The sequence below is a fragment of the Clupea harengus genome, chromosome 10 (assembly GCF_900700415.2).
Source record: "Clupea harengus chromosome 10, Ch_v2.0.2, whole genome shotgun sequence".
NCBI classification, from domain to species: domain Eukaryota; kingdom Metazoa; phylum Chordata; class Actinopteri; order Clupeiformes; family Clupeidae; genus Clupea; species Clupea harengus.
The window spans coordinates 24561240-24576939 of record NC_045161.1 but is presented as its reverse complement, the minus strand read 5'-3'; the positions used below and the strand labels follow the sequence as shown (position 1 = coordinate 24576939).

At 47.6% G+C, this 15700-nt stretch overlaps 1 protein-coding gene across 1 annotated transcript in view; it reads left to right on the top strand.

The window, feature by feature from the left end:
* Positions 1–15700, top strand: part of oca2 (oculocutaneous albinism II) — an 80496-nt gene that overhangs the window by 23795 nt on the left and 41001 nt on the right. The window contains exons 12-15 of the mRNA XM_031574519.2: positions 500–556; positions 2548–2672; positions 5634–5772; positions 14154–14286. Coding sequence (XP_031430379.1) covers positions 500–556; positions 2548–2672; positions 5634–5772; positions 14154–14286 — 454 coding nt within the window. The remainder of the gene's footprint in view (positions 1–499; positions 557–2547; positions 2673–5633; positions 5773–14153; positions 14287–15700) is intronic.

Here is a 15700-nt window from a genome sequence, read left to right as displayed (position 1 = left end):
TTCACCATGCATTCGCTGATCCAAACGAGAATGAGATTTATAAATATGATTTGAAAAATGGATGAAATTTCAACTTTCCTGGCTCAGATTGGCTGTTGATACAGGGAGCATGAAGCTGCGGCCCATCAGGGATGAACTCCCGGGCGTTAAACAGGCAGTGTGATTTGTGAAACATGATAAAACTCAGAATAAAAGAGGACACAGGGCTTTTATTTAATTAATTAGGAATTTTTTTTCAGAGAGTTTTTGATTTCTCTTCCGTCCTATTTCTAGATGTCATTCTGAATATTCATCGTTCGTCGGGCTTTGTGTTATTTATTTTCAGACAAATGCCCTGATGACTAAGTACCCCCCAGAGAACCTGTAAACGGCTAGTTAAGGATATCACAAGCTCCCTATTTGGCCCACTTCTACAGCGTCCCTGATAAACCCTTACAGTAGTAGAGCACAGCTTGCTTTTGAAAGGATGTTATGATTTCATGTCCTCTTTCTCTTTCAGATGATCTTAGTGGCCATATTCTCCGAGACGGGCTTCTTTGACTACTGCGCCGTGAAGGTAACCTCGCCGCCGTGCCGAAAGACATGTTTGTGTGTTTGATGTGTGCGTCCAGTGTGGCCTCTCACCCAAGGCTCCCTGGCAGCTGGTCATCTTCGGCGAGGAAGAGGAAGGCTCCAGACGTGACCGCGCTAAAAGGACTCGATGACTTACACGCATCCCAGAACACGTCCTTTACGCTTCATGAGGATACACTCAAATTCACAACCAAACAAACAGCTACATACACTGCTGAATAGGCTGCTTGTGTTTATTCCATAGTGCAGAAACCTATTTAAACTATTTCTGTGGTTTGTTCTATTTGGCTTGTTCAGTTGAGGTCTGTTCTACGGCTGGTTTTGGCCTTGGGGCAAAGTGGGAACCAGCATCACTCATTTCTCCCTAAGGCTGGTGAGCGCTCCTGTAAAAATGATTCATCTCGGATATCGAGGCCTCGTGAATGGTTACTAAACGAAATTAGCCCCGAACAAATCTTTCCAGGTGCGATAAAAATGTCCGTGAATCAAACGAAAGCAGGCTAGACATGACAGAACATCTGGGAATGTATCACTCTTGACTCCGTGAGGTGGTGGAAAAAAGGAGGGTGGGTGGGGTGGGTGGTGGTGTGAGAGGCGTGAGCTGGAAATCCTGTTAGGCTGCTGCTGAGGGGTCCATGAACCCTGCCACACGAAACCCTTGTGTGGAATTAATGCGCAGCGGCGCGGGGAAGCGAGCCAGAGCCTGACACTCCCGTCCTTCAGGTAACGTGCGTCGCCTCTTTGCGTGCCGTAGGCACACCTGAGACAGGGAGAAGCACGGACTCATGAATACGGAGCAAGCCCCCTTTCTCGACAAGGGCAGGCACTCCAGAATTAACATATCAGCTCAAAGATGACCTTCCTGTCTTAAGTCCAAGTTTCCCCCTCCCATGTAAGAGAGGCCACCCACACCTGCTCTGTGTTTGAACTGAGCCTCAGTGCGGCCCGTATGCTGTAGTGGGATTTGTGTGAGCGAGCCGATCTGTTTTAACGTGATTTGTCACGTGCTAGCATCTCTCTGGGTACGCTTTGAGTGTCTGGAGTCTGTGTCGACCTGATTGGGTCAGATTGTTAGAAGAGTGCAACTAAGTTTCCTTTCTGTGGAGTATGCTTAGTTTGTGTGTGCAGTCGAGTGAATGAATGCACCCTGATTGCATGCTCGTGCCTGTGTGTACGGTATGTGTGTGTGTGTGTGTGTGTGTGTGTGTGTGTGTGTGTGTGTGTGTGTGTGTGTGTGTGTGTGTGTGTGTGCGGTCCCTGATTGCTACCTACTCGATTAGGGCCAGGCAACGTTGCAGGGTAGATGTAGCACCCCCATAATTCAGCTTGATTAGGATGATTCCGGACAGCTGAGTTAACGTCTCTATGGAGATACCCTCACACCAGCAGCACCCCTGTTGCCGGGGGTCGCGGCACTCCGCAACGTTCCGTGTGTCGGAATTAGACAAATTGCAGCAGCAACTTGCACTTAACCAGAGTGAGGCTGCCTGAATGCTTGGTGCCAATTTTTTTGCATGGCAACAAAACAAAAGGAGAAAAGTCACGACCATGAAATGATTATTTGCTGCCTTTCTTTGGGGGATTGAACTGTATTTTTTCTGCCCTTTCCCAGTACATTTCTTGTCCTCAGAGATTTGTTCTGTTGACTGTTAAGCACATAAATGCTTTTGTTTACAAAATGAAATCGCGGATAACATGAATTGTCAGAACAAGGGGGAAAAAGAACAAACAAACTCAATATCATGGTTAAAATATCCCATTTATCAGACTCTACCAACCACTGCTTTTAGTGCCCCGCTTATTGGTTCTGATCAGAACATTGTCAAGGCACAAACAAGCCACCCAATTTGTTGTTGTTGTTGTTGTTGTTGTTTATTGCGCTCCTAATTTTGGCTGACGTGAGGTGGATGTAGTTGGGGCTCATTGTTTACTGCTGGAGTTGCCGTCTAATGGCTCCCCCCCCTCCTCTCGCAGGCCTACCAGCTGTCCAGAGGCCGGGTGTGGCCCATGATCATCATCCTCTGCCTAATCGCTGCCATCCTCTCTGCCTTCTTGGACAACGTCACCACCATGATGCTCTTCACGCCTGTCACCATCAGGTACGCTACACGCTCACGCCACCATAATACTCTTCACGCCTGTCACCATCAGGTACGCTACACGCTCACGGCGACCCCCTCCAAGTCGCATAGCGTCAAGTCACTGTATACAGTGCATTTCAGAACGACAGGAGTTTTACTAAAGTGCTTTTCGGTCGAGGCTAATAAAAAAAAACATGAATTAAAGGAAATAAACATAAAAAAATTGAATAAATAAAAGACGAAATAACACAAAGACCAAAATGCTAAATGAGCTATCCCTACAGTAGCTTACAGTTGCGAGGGGTGGGGTTCGGACGGGATGAGATGTGTGTAAGATGTTCGGACGGGATGAGGTGTGTGTAAGTGGGGTTTGGACGGGATGAGGTGTGTGTAAGGGGTTCGGACGGGATGAGGTGTGTGTAAGTGGGGTTCGGACGGGATGAGGTGTGTGTAAGGGGTTTGGACGGGATGAGGTGTGTGTAAGGGGTTCGGACGGGATGAGGTGTGTGTAAGTGGGGTTCGGACGGGATGAGGTGTGTGTAAGTGGGGTTCGGACGGGATGAGGTGTGTGTAAGGGGTTTGGACGGGATGAGGTGTGTGTAAGGGGTTCGGACGGGATGAGGTGTGTGTAAGTGGGGTTCGGACGGGATGAGGTGTGTGTAAGTGCACTAAGCGGAGGCACTTGGTCCTTTCATCCATGAAGCACATGCGGGTTTCCATTCCGGGGCCAAGCAGGGACACACACACACACACACACACACACACACCTGTCTCTAATTTAATCTTCCTCTCCCGCTCTTCACACTAGATTGATTAGAGCTGTCAGGCGTGTGCCGCTGGCTGGGTGGAATGGAATCCCTGCCCGCTCACCTGCCGATTCCAAATGAGATTTCTCACACACACCCCCCAACACACACAACCCCCCCCCCACCACCAGGGCCTTCAGTGGGTCTTATTCAGATGCAACAAACGCTGCACGCTCAGGGTTGTTCAAATCAATCGCGTTTTTACAGACTATGTGTGACAGCACACAAAGCTGTCCCATTTGAGGATACTATATCTAATTTTCATTCATATACTTTCTCTCACTCCCCCCCCTATCTCTCTCTCTCTCTCTCTCTCTCTCTCTCTCTCTCTTTCTCTCTTTCTCTTATGCTGCTCTCTTTCACTTCGGCCCATATTTGGCCCTTTCTCTCCTCTGCCTCTGAGGCTGAAGCACAGGGCTCACAGTGTTTAAATGCTCTCTTAATGTAATTAGGCGGCTACTTAATAAAAGGACTGTGTCCTCGAGAGAGAGGATGTGGGTCCTGGAGGGCGTTCGCCTCAGAACTCCTCTGAGCCGCTCCCTGGCTTTGAGCGTTATGCAAGGAGATGTAAGGTTATGCTCTCCATATCTCCGAAGCCTCCCGCTTCATCATTCTCTTTCTCGCTCCATTTCATTCCATTTGCTCTCTCCCCTTTTTCCCCGGCTCTCAATGTTCTGACAGAGCCGGGAGAGCGACGTTACGGAACAATTAACTCCTGCCATGTTTCTCAGTTAGAGGATAGGCGTCATGAGCTATGTTTGGAGGACGCCACATGTTTACGTACTGTTCGCTTACGCAGGTAGTCACTTCAACTCATTGGCACTCTGGCTGCAGGCATGACGCGTCTGGAGTCGGTAGTGAGCTTTTCAGTGCAAACTCCAGCAGCATGCGGATTGCCTTCTTCTGCCCGAAGGCTGTGATGGAGGCGCTTCCTTTTTAGTTAGAGGGGAATTCACTTTTCAGTTTTAGTCCTTGAGACTTCAGGACGGTGGGGGTGGTGGTGGATGGGGTGGTTGGTGGTGGTGGTGGAGGCAGGCAGACAGACAGACAGACAGACAGACAGACAGACAGACAGACAGGCAGGCAGGCAGGCAGGCAGGCAGACAGACCAGAGCTGCTTTTCATGCCACTGTTTACATCAGTGTCATAGATTTGCTCCCGTCGCCAGTCTGTCAGCTTTCATCAAACTGTCATTTGTCAAAGTGTCAATCAGGCTGCATGGAAGCTGCTTGAAATGGGTCTGAAGTAACGGCTGTCATTAGGCTCCCAATCCCGAGTCGGGGGGGGGGGGGGGGCTGTGGAAAGCGCCCATTAGTTTAGTTCACTTTTGGGTAGGCGTATTTATCTGAAGGGCTTCATCAGAAAGAATGAGCAACATCTCCCCCACAGACAGTCATGTGTGCGCAGCCATGGATATATTGATGAGTCTTATCCAGAGCACGTCGCTCAATTAAGAATGGGCAATTAGAGACTGAGTGCGGCTCTTTTGAAGTCGTTTCTTTGCTCAGCCGAGGCTTTTATCTGCAGCGTTCTTTCCCGCGGCTCTGCGTTCCCGTTTCGCCCGTGGCACAGCTGGATATTTACAGATGTAAACCCCGCCTAAATGCCTCGCTTTGGAGCGGTGATTGATGTCGGCACCACCTGGGTCCCGGGGGGCCAGAGAGCCTTTGGGTCACCAGATCAGGATTGACCTCCTGCCCTGTCCTGGTGCCCTGGTGGCCTGTAAAGAAAAAAAAGAAAACAAGGAATTTATTTATGAGTTTGACTTACAGCGTCCCGCTTCTGATTGTTCCATGTTGCTGAAGTGAAGTGATGTAGCAGTGAGGTTCACACGTAAGGTCCTGAGAAATGACATGGCCTGGCGGGCTCACAAACAAAGATGTGCTTTTCACTCTTGTGTGTTAGGTGGAACCATAATGGATGAGGTCAGGGCTCCTAGATTGACCGTCTGCACACCTCCTTCTTCTCTCCTTTCACCAACTCTCTCCCTCTCTCACCTCTCCTTCGCATCAACAGCTTCCAAATTATGTCAGTTGTTTTTTTTTCATCTTCTCTTCCTCCCTCCATCCTTCCATCCTTCCCTCCTTTCTATCCCTCTACCCTTCCCTTTGCCCTTAGTGGCAATCTAATCAAGACTAAGAGGGGCTTTTCTGTTTCTGTGCTGATTTGGCAGGCTCTGCGAGGTGCTCAATCTGGACCCCAGAAATGTTCTCATCGCCGAGGTAATCTTCACCAACATCGGGGGAGCGGCCACAGCTGTCGGAGACCCACCCAACGTCATCATCGTTTCCAACCAGGACCTGCGGCAAAAAGTAGGCCACTCTCCGTGCAAGCTTGCATTGTGTGTGTGTGTGTTTGTTTGTTTGTTTGTTTGTTTAAGGGGGCTGGACCTCAATTTTGTTGGTGGATCAGGTTGGTACACATCATACATCACTCTGCACAGCTGACGCACAACACACACACACAAACACACACACACACACACACACACACACACACACACACACAGACACACACACACACACAGACACACATACTACATCTGGCTTGGACTGTGGAACGAAACACATCTTTTCCCATTAAACTTCAAAGCCTCACCATCACAAGAGACCAGCACCTTTAATTATACAAAAGAACAATCTGCCTAAACCCACAGAGACTCTCACACGCACAAACTAACATATGCACACACACTCACTCACTCGCTCTCTCATAGACACACACACACATACACACACACACACACACACACACACAGGAGGCAATGATATTTTAATCTGGGTAATAACACACAAGGCAGTGGAGAGGGGATTAGGCTTGTCAGTCTTATGGAGTGGTGACCCCCCTGACATTGACACCATGCCTTTTGTCTTAGTGGGTGGAGGCATCTTAATTACACACACACACATACAGTGTGTGTGTGTGAGTGTGTTTCAGAGAGAGAGGTGGGTGTGCAGCTTGGGGGTCCGTGTGGTAGTAAGTGGGGTTTGAAAGCTCCAACAGGGCGGGGGTCTGTCACGGCTCTCACTCACACACATACACACACACACACACTCACACACTCACACACTCACTCACTCACTCACTCACTCTCACACACACACATACTGCACTCACATACTGCAATCACATACAGGAATACAGGCGTCTCCTGCTGAACACTCAAGTAAAGAGAGAGAGAGGGAATGAGGGAGAGAGAAAGAGCTGGGGGATAGAGTGAAAGAAACAGAGAGAGAGAGTAGAATCAAATAGAGAGAGAGGTGGAGGAGAGAGAGGTGGTAGAGAGAGGGAGGTGGTGGAGAAATGGAGAGATTGAGGAGGGATAAAGAGAGAGAGATGTGGAGAGAGTGAGTGAGTGACTGTGGGTGTTGTGCAGGGGCCGATGTAAAGAGAAGAAAGGGTCTGTCTTTGTTTATAAACCCATGAGACAGCTGCATTAGGTGTGCATGTGTCATCTTTGGACATAAAAGATGATGCTTTGTTGGCACAGTATTCAAAGACCTGTGTGTGTGTTTGTGTGCGTTTGTATGCCTTTGTGTGTGTGTGTCTATGTTTGTATAGCTGTGTGTGCATACATTTGTGTGTGTGTGTGTGTGTGTGTGTGTGTGAATTTCCTGTATATTGATTTATGCCTTTTACCTTAATTCACTTGATGGGTAAGCAGCCCAAATGGAGCACATCACCTTAAAAGGCCTGTTTTAGCAAGAGCACTTACCTTTAAAGAAACGGCGAGCGCTAACAGCTCTTCTACACCACACTCACTGGGCTGACATCAAAGCACACTGATTCCCACTCAAGTGTTATTAGACGCACAAGAATCCTGAAGCCTGATAGTGGGGGTCACTCTGAGGTAAAAGAAAGACTTTAAGAATACCGAATTTTCCGTCTCACTCCTGGGGTCAGTTTTGGCTGTCATTTTCTCAGCCCGTTTTGCTTTTAACACGCCGTAAACATAATTAAATATGCCGCTGTGTGGAATTGTTTGTGACCATCATCCTCATCCGCATGATTTACCCAGTCTCGGGCTGTTTGTGTTGATGATAGCAAGGATTACATCAGCTGCTTGGGCTCTGTTAGTGACTGAGGAACCCTTGGCGAGACGGGGCTGGACAAAACTGTAATCAGTTTTAGGTTGAAAGTGTGTAGGCTGTCCTCAGCATGCCCCCCCTATAAAGATCTGACTTTTTTCAGAGTGTAAGTGCACTCCAGGGTCAGAACTCATTACTGCGCTCGAGAGCCCAAAGAAATGCTGTCCTTGGCGGTGGAGGCGCGCTAATCCTCGTGCATGTTTGGAAATTAGGCCCAGGTTACTTGTTTTTCTTTTCCCTGCTACTCTTTCTTGGCAAGGTTACAGCACAAACACTGTGAAAGCTTGTATGAAAGAACGTAAGAGAAATAGAGAGCAGACACACCACAGCACACACTCTCACACACACACATTACCCCACACTCACACTCACACACTACAGCACACACTCACACACACACACACACACACTACAGCACACACTTACACACACACACACTACAGCACACACTCACACACACACACCACAGCACACACTCTCTCACACACACATTACCCCACACTCACACTCACACACTACAGCACACACTCACACACACACACACTACAGCACACACTTACACACACACACATTACCGGACTCTCACACACACATTACCGCACACACAATGAAATCAGAAACAAAGCAGTGAAGCCGTGAACGCTGCTGTGAGCTCCTTCCCTCCTACCCTGCAGGTAAATGACTTTGCTGTTTTAGTTTTCGGCCTTATGAGATGAGGGAAATGGGGGAGCTGCCAGAATTGCCGACCTGAGATAAAAAGAACAGTGTGTGCTTGTTTGTGTGTGTGTGTGTGTGTTTGTGTGCTTGTTTTTGTGTGTGTGTGTGTGTGTGTGGTGTCTCTGTGTGTGTGGTGTCTCTGTGTGTGTGTGTGTGTGTGTTTGTGTGGTGTCTCTGTATGTGTGGTGTCTCTCTGTGTGTGTGTGTGTGTGTGTGTGTGCTGCTACCTGAAAAGACTCCCGTGTCCTGCAGTAGGTAAGCACAAAAGCCCCCTCTTAGCAGCTGAAGCTGGAGCGGTCCGTCCACCGTCAAGCTTGCCATGTTCTAGCAGTCCTGCGAGAGCTGGTCTAATCCGCCTCAGTTGTTTACATGGCATCAGTGTGTGTGGGTGTGTGTGTGTGATTATGTGTCAGTTTGTGTGCGTGTGTGTGTGTATGTGTGTGTGTGTGTGTGTGCGTATGTGTGTGTATCTGTGTATGTGTGTGTATCTGTCTGTGTGTGTGTGTGTTTGTGTGTGCGTATCTGTGTATATCTGTATGTGTTTATGCATGTGTATCTGTGTGCATCTAAGTGTGTGGGTGTGTGTGTGTGTGTGTGTGTGTGTGTGTGTGTGTGTGTGTGTTCATACACAGCCACATCTCATCAGCACAACACGAGCACAGGGTGCGTTTACACCTCACACACCCGTGTTTGCATTAATCCCACTCACTGGCTGTGAGGGTCCTCTTCCAGACACTCTCAATCAATCAAGCATGTCAATCTAAGACAACATCGCACCCCACCTGCAGCGACCTCTCCTCCTACTAACATCCAGCACGCCTTCACAGGCCTCATATCCATCCCCTCATCTCTTATCTGTATGTCTGCTTAAGGGACCCTGCATTGTTATGGCTCACACGTGTGGCCAGCTGTGCGTGGGATTTACTACAGTGGCGTTTTGGTCGTCCCATAGTTGTCTGAATGCTGTCTGTGGTCCTGCGCCTACCCCTGTGCTCTGGTAGATGAAGGTGCTAACAAGGTCACCAAGGTCACCAAGGTCACCAGGGTCACGAGTTCAGTGCCCAGAGCGCAGGCTATATGCTGATCTGTACTGAAGTGTAAGATAAGCTGCCCCACCCAGGACTGTGGGGTTCTAAATCTGCCCCCTTCTCCACAAAGCCAAAGAGACAGGAATAAACCAAACTCTCATTTGATCAACGGGGCTCCAGTAGTGTTACTCCCAACATACTGATGAAAACGGGAATCTGCATCTATACTGTGAGTGGCTTTGGATGAAGGCGCAGGCTGAATGAATACATGGCCATAGAGACGTGGAGGTGTTTATAGTCAGGCTGAATGAATACATGGCCATAGAGACGTGGAGGTGTTTATAGTCAGGCTGAATGAATACATGGCCATATGAATGTGGAGGTGTTTATAGCTGTTTTCAGGCACTGGGTGGGAAGCTGTGGCTCAGGCCTCAGTTGGCCTTCACGCTGGTTCCTGAACAGAGTGGGGGATTGTGGGAATTTCCTCTCCCGGCTGGCGCCTCTTGGAGGAGTGTATTAGAGTGTAGGGGGGAGTGGAACAAAGCTTCGGTGTCTGTGTGTGTGTGTGTGTGTGTGTATGTGAGTGTGTATGTGTGTGTGCGTGCGTGTGTTTGTGTCTGTGTGCGTGTGTGTGTGTGTGTGGGAGAGAAGGGCTGTAAGCATCCTGATGCAAGAGGCGAGAGAGAGCTTGAAACAGGAACAACACTCAAGGCTCGTCACCCGCAGTGTGTGGAGGCTGGCGTCCTGTTGATTTGGAGCTGTGATTCTAGTGTCGAGGGTGTGTGTAGTGTGTGCACCCACAAGTGTGTGTATGTCTGCATTCTTGTGTCTGTGTGTTGATGTGTGTGAATGTGTGTGTACGTGTGTGTGTTTGTGATTGTTCGTGTTCGTGTGCATGTATGTATGTGTGTGTGTGTGTGTGTGTGTGTGTGTGTGTATCCAAGTGTGTATTTCAGAGTAGCATGCTGAGCTGGATGATATGGATGGCAGATTTGCAATGTGATTCTGTCGGACCGATAACTTTAATTGGTGTATGCCCAGCATGAGAGATGAGATAAGTTTAACTAAAAAGAAGTGTGTGTGTGTGTGTGTGTAAGTCTATATCCATGTGTGTGTGTGTGTGTGTGTGTGTGTGTGAGTATGAATATGTGTTTGTGTGTGAGAGTAAATAAGGAAGTAAGGAGGCTGTGTTTGTGTGCGTGTGTGCGTGTGTGTGTGTGTGTGTGTGTGTGTGTGTGTGAATATGTGTTTGTGTGTGTGAGTAAATAAGAAAGTAAGGAGGCTGTGTGTGTGTGTGTGTGTGTGTGTGTGTGTGTGTGGGTGTGGGTGTGTGTGCGCGCGTGCGCTGTGCTGAAACAGGTGTGTGCTGATATCGTCCCTGTGTGTATATACATTCTTAAAAGCTGGTTAGCTGATAGCTTATTGAGAAAAGTGCACATCCTGCCGTAGCCTAAGGCGCCCCTAAGACTCCGGTTAAGCCGCAGTCATCCCCTCAATCCGCTGAAGTGAATGGGGTTTAATGGCAAAGTCCCTGCCATACTAATGAAGGAATCAGGCATCAGGATGGAGCTCAATGCAGACGAGCAGCACTGGACATCTTAAAAACAGTGCACCCCTTTGTCTGGGAAGGTGACTGAGAGGCTCCCATTTATTAACACCCTTTTTGTCGCGGAGCTAGAGCTGTTTACACTGATTAACCTAAATGGAAATCGCATATATACAGTGGGGAAAATAAGTATTTGAACCCCTGCCGATTTCGCAAGTTTGGCCACTTGCAAATAAATGTGTGATCTATAATTGTAATGGTAGGTGTATTTTAACAGTTAGAAATAGAATATCAACAAACAAATCCAGAAACCTGCATTTTATAACATTTATGACTTTATTAGTATTTGATGCAGAAAATAAGTATTTGAACCCCCAAGCAAACAGCAAGAATTCTGGCTCCCAATGACCAGTTATGTGCCCAAGAAGCACACAGATTAGTCCTCATTAGGCCTAACAAGGTACACCTGATCTCAACTGGTGACGTGTATAAAAGAAACCTGTCTAAAGAATCATACTTCACACCTTCAACCTCACCACCATGGGCAAGACCAAAGAGTTGACCAAGGACATCAGAGATAAGATTGTAGACCTGCACAAGGCTGGAATGGGTTACAAAACCATCGGCAAGCAGCTTGGTGAGAAGCAGACAACTATTGGTGCGATTATTCGTAAATGGAAGCAACACCAAACAACTGTCAATCGCTCTAGGTCTGGGGCTCCATGCAAGATATCCCCTCGTGCGGTATCGGTGATCATCCGAAAGGTGCAGAATAACCCTAGAACTACACAGGGGGAGCTTGTGAATGATCTCAAGGCAGCTGGGACCACAGTCACCAAGAAAACCATTGGCAACACACTACACCGTAATGGTTTGAAGTACTGCAGCACTCGCAAGGTCCCCCTGCTCAAGGTAGCACATGTACAGGGCCGTCTGAAGTTTGCCAATGAACACTTGAATGATTCTAAGGAGGATTGGGAGACAGGATGTGGTCAGATGAGACCAAAATCAAGCTCTTTGGCATCAACTCGACTTGCCGCATTTGGAGTGGGAAGAATGCTGAATATGACCCCAAGAACACCATCCCCACCGTCAAGCATGGAGGTGGAAACATTATGCTTTGGGGCTGTTTCTCTGCCAAGGGTACAGGACGACTCCACTGCATCGAGGGGACTATGGATGGGGCCATGTAACGTGGAATATTGGGCTTGAACCTCATTCCCTCATTCCCTCCCATTGAAAACGCAACCTTAAGGATTTGGAGAGGACCTGCAAAGAGGAGTGGACCAAAATCCCTCCTGAGATGTGTGTAAACCTGGTGACCAACTACAAGAAAAGTCTGACGTCTGTGCTTGCCAACAAGGGTTATTCCACCAAGAACTAAGTCATGTTTTGCTAGGGGTTCAAATACTTATTTTCTGCATCAAATGCAAATTAAGTCATAAAGGTTATAAAATGCAGTTTTCTGGGATTTTTTTGTTGATATTCTATTTCGCACTGTTAAAATACACCTACCATTACAATTATAGATCACACATTTCTGCCAAACTTGCGAAATCGGCAGGGGTTCAAATACTTATTTTCCCCACTGTATATTGTATATATATCTATGTGAGACGATTAGTGTCGGTGTGGATCATTTGGAGATGGTTTGAAATGGGGGGGGTGTAGAGGGGCGTAACAATCGTATGTATATATATTTATGTATATATTGTATATATATATATATATATGTGAGACTCAGGCGATTAGTGTTGGTGTGGATCATTTGAAGATGGTTTGAAATGAGAGAGGGGCGAGGGGCAGATCTGGTGTCGTCTCCTCATGTCTGTGTGTCCGTTCTGGTGTCGTCTCCTCATGTCTGTGTGTCCGTTCTTTGGCCTCAGCGCTTTCCCTGTTTGTGTCAGTGTCGCCCGGGTCTGTGTTTCCGAGGCAACCAGAAGAAGAAGAGCCGTGTCCCAGTGGCTCGCTGGGTTCTGCTGGCGCGCCGATAAGACCCATCTCTTTTTTTATTTGTTTGTATTGTTTATTTGTTTATTTGTTACAATCCTTGTTTGTTTATTCTGCCTGGTTGTGTGTGTGGGGGGGGAGTGGTTTGTGGCCCAGCTGTGATGTTGCCAGTTGGCTTCCCCCTCGGCCATCTGCATAGACCTCTGTGGGGGAAGGAACGGGGGGTACAGAAGGGTCATTCTGGACAAGTCGCTAGTGGCTGGTAAAATATTGTCGTTCCCGACGCTGCCGGCTCCATGTCATGCACCAACGATATCCGTCTGGCTGTCACTCACACCCTCTGGGGCACTGAGCGCAGACTGGAGAGATATCGACAGACTCGGGCCTTGATATGGCATAAATTGGAGTCAGCTGTTCTGTGGGCTTTGTGTGCTTGGCCATGGGCGGGCTAGTCCCCTATGTGTGAACCTCTCAAACCTAAACACTCACACTGACTTATTTTTGTGTCCTTAGTAAAAGATGGGATGGGGTGGGAGTGTGGGGGTGGCAGAAGGGTTGCAGTGGTGGGATGGGGGGGAGTGTGGGGGTGTGGGGGTGGCACTGGCTGGTGGGATGGGGGGGAGTGTGGGGGTGGCACTGGCTGGTGGAGGTGGTGGGGTTCTTGGGTATTTAGTGGAGTGATGTTTTAATGAAAAATATTATCAGCTTGACTTGGTGCCAACCTCTCAGGGGGATTGAAGTGTGTGTATTTTTGTGAGTGTGTGTGTGTGTGTGTGTGTGTGTGTGTGTGCGATCCGATCAGTCGTCCTTCACCACCAAATCATTTCCATCTCTGAACTGTAGCCAACACACCCTGAAGAGGTCACTGTGGATCTGCCTTCACTGTCACCCTCGCCCCCCCACTCTAGAACCCCCCCCCCCCTCTTTACCTCAGAGACAGGGGAAAAAGAGCAGTGTTCTTTTGTTGTTGTTGTTGTTGTTGTTGTTGCTGTTCTGTTTGTTTTGGGTACCAAGAGTCACATCAGGACACACTTGCACAATTATGTACTGCCACGCTGGTGTTGTGTTTTGGCGTTGGGGATTTAAGTTTATGTTCAGGGACAGAGCAGGTTATTTGGAAATCGAATGATCAACCCTTCCCCCTTTAACACCATAAAAGACTGGAACTCTGCCAAGCAGGATGAGTTTGAGGAGTTTGAATAAGAATGCGATCACCAGCATCTGTTGGTTGTGTGCTGTTCCTCTGCAGCTTGGTGTATTGAAAGTGAAAGCAGACATCTATTAGAGAGGAAATGACTCATAGTGGGGGATAGAATGCATGGCAACAGTAATGGCATTAATAACCTCTTCCATCTCTTTCGCAGGGGATCGACTTCGCCTCGTTCACCGGCTACATGTTCCTCGGCATATGCCTGGTGCTCACGGCCTCTTTCCCACTCCTCCGGATGCTCTTCTGGAACAAAAAGCTCTACAACAAGGACCCCTTAGAGATCGTCGGTGAGTCCCTTTGATCCATTTGTGTGTTCTGAGAATGGGATAGGTGAGTCACTTTGATCCATTTGTGTGTTCTGGTGGCGGTGGTAAGATGGGATAGGTGCATTGAATTTATCGATCAGGCCTTTGAGGTGTGTGTCCGTCCAGGACAGTAGAAATAGTTGTCTAGACAGCAGTCATGTCCATTTTCGCCCCACTGACAGGTGACGCCAAGATTTTTAGTTTTTGCCACCCCATGACTACCTACCTGTGTACTGGTAGATAGATTACATGGATCATGATTGTTGATTGAGGCTGAACTTTAAACCACTCATTCACAAGTTAAATCTCTCTCCCTCGGGTGTATTACAGATATGATCTAAATCATGCACTTGTGGAGGTGTCTTGTGAGCACTGTCACTCTGTTTGTTCATTATCTGACACCACTTGTTCACATTCATCATCACGGTGACCTACACAAAAAAAAAAACAGATAATGGTGAAGTGTCTTCGAGGGTGTGTCCTTGACCTATCTAACAGATGGATATAAGATTGCCACTCAGTCTCGAGGCAGGAGGCTTTGTGCTTCATTAGACCATACCTGGCCTTCAGCCATCAAAAGCCTTTCTTGACCCTCCTGTTGTCCTAAGAAAAAGTAACACCTATTACCCTTGGGTCATTATGATCCGCGATTCAATTGATCTTAGAACGCACCCAAATATTTTAGAACAGCTTTACAATTTGGCACTGTGTTGCAATTATTTGTGTAGAATTCAACCAAAAAGGTGTTTGCAAAGTCAGCTGAAGGCCTGGAAAAATGTGTGGAAAATGTTGTAAACATACGTAGGTAAAACTATGATTCAGTCTAGCAAAATCGTACAAATATTGTTTTCAGACAGTTTAGATTATGATATTTCTGTGAAAAATGTTGTGTGGAGGGGAGAATCAGTGGTTTTGATGCACCTTATAAAGTCATGGATACGATGCATTGCAGACAGTAGGCGTTACCTTTCCTATAGCAGGGACACTGAAAAACTAAATTTCCAATAAATATAATTTCATGTCGTATCATTTAGGGATGGACAGGTATGGAGTTTCATCACCGATTTATATAATTTTGCAATGTTTGAAAATAGATTCTGGTCACGATGACACAAGGACAACAGGAGGGTAAAAAACTTCGTCCTTGTCCACAGCCGTCCAGCGCTTAGAAAATACCCATTATATATTTTTCCATTACAGCCACTCCTGTGCTAAGAGCCTGGTTGTCATGATGGGGGCTTCTATGTTAGTTAATGTAACTCACTGTGACTCAGAGTGCCGTCACTACAGTTGAGTAGGTTCTCTGACTGCATTGCGGTCAGAGTGCAGGCTTGGTACCCCGTACACCTGGGTTCAAGGCCGTATGGGGAGACTGCTCTCTCCCTTTACTACACTC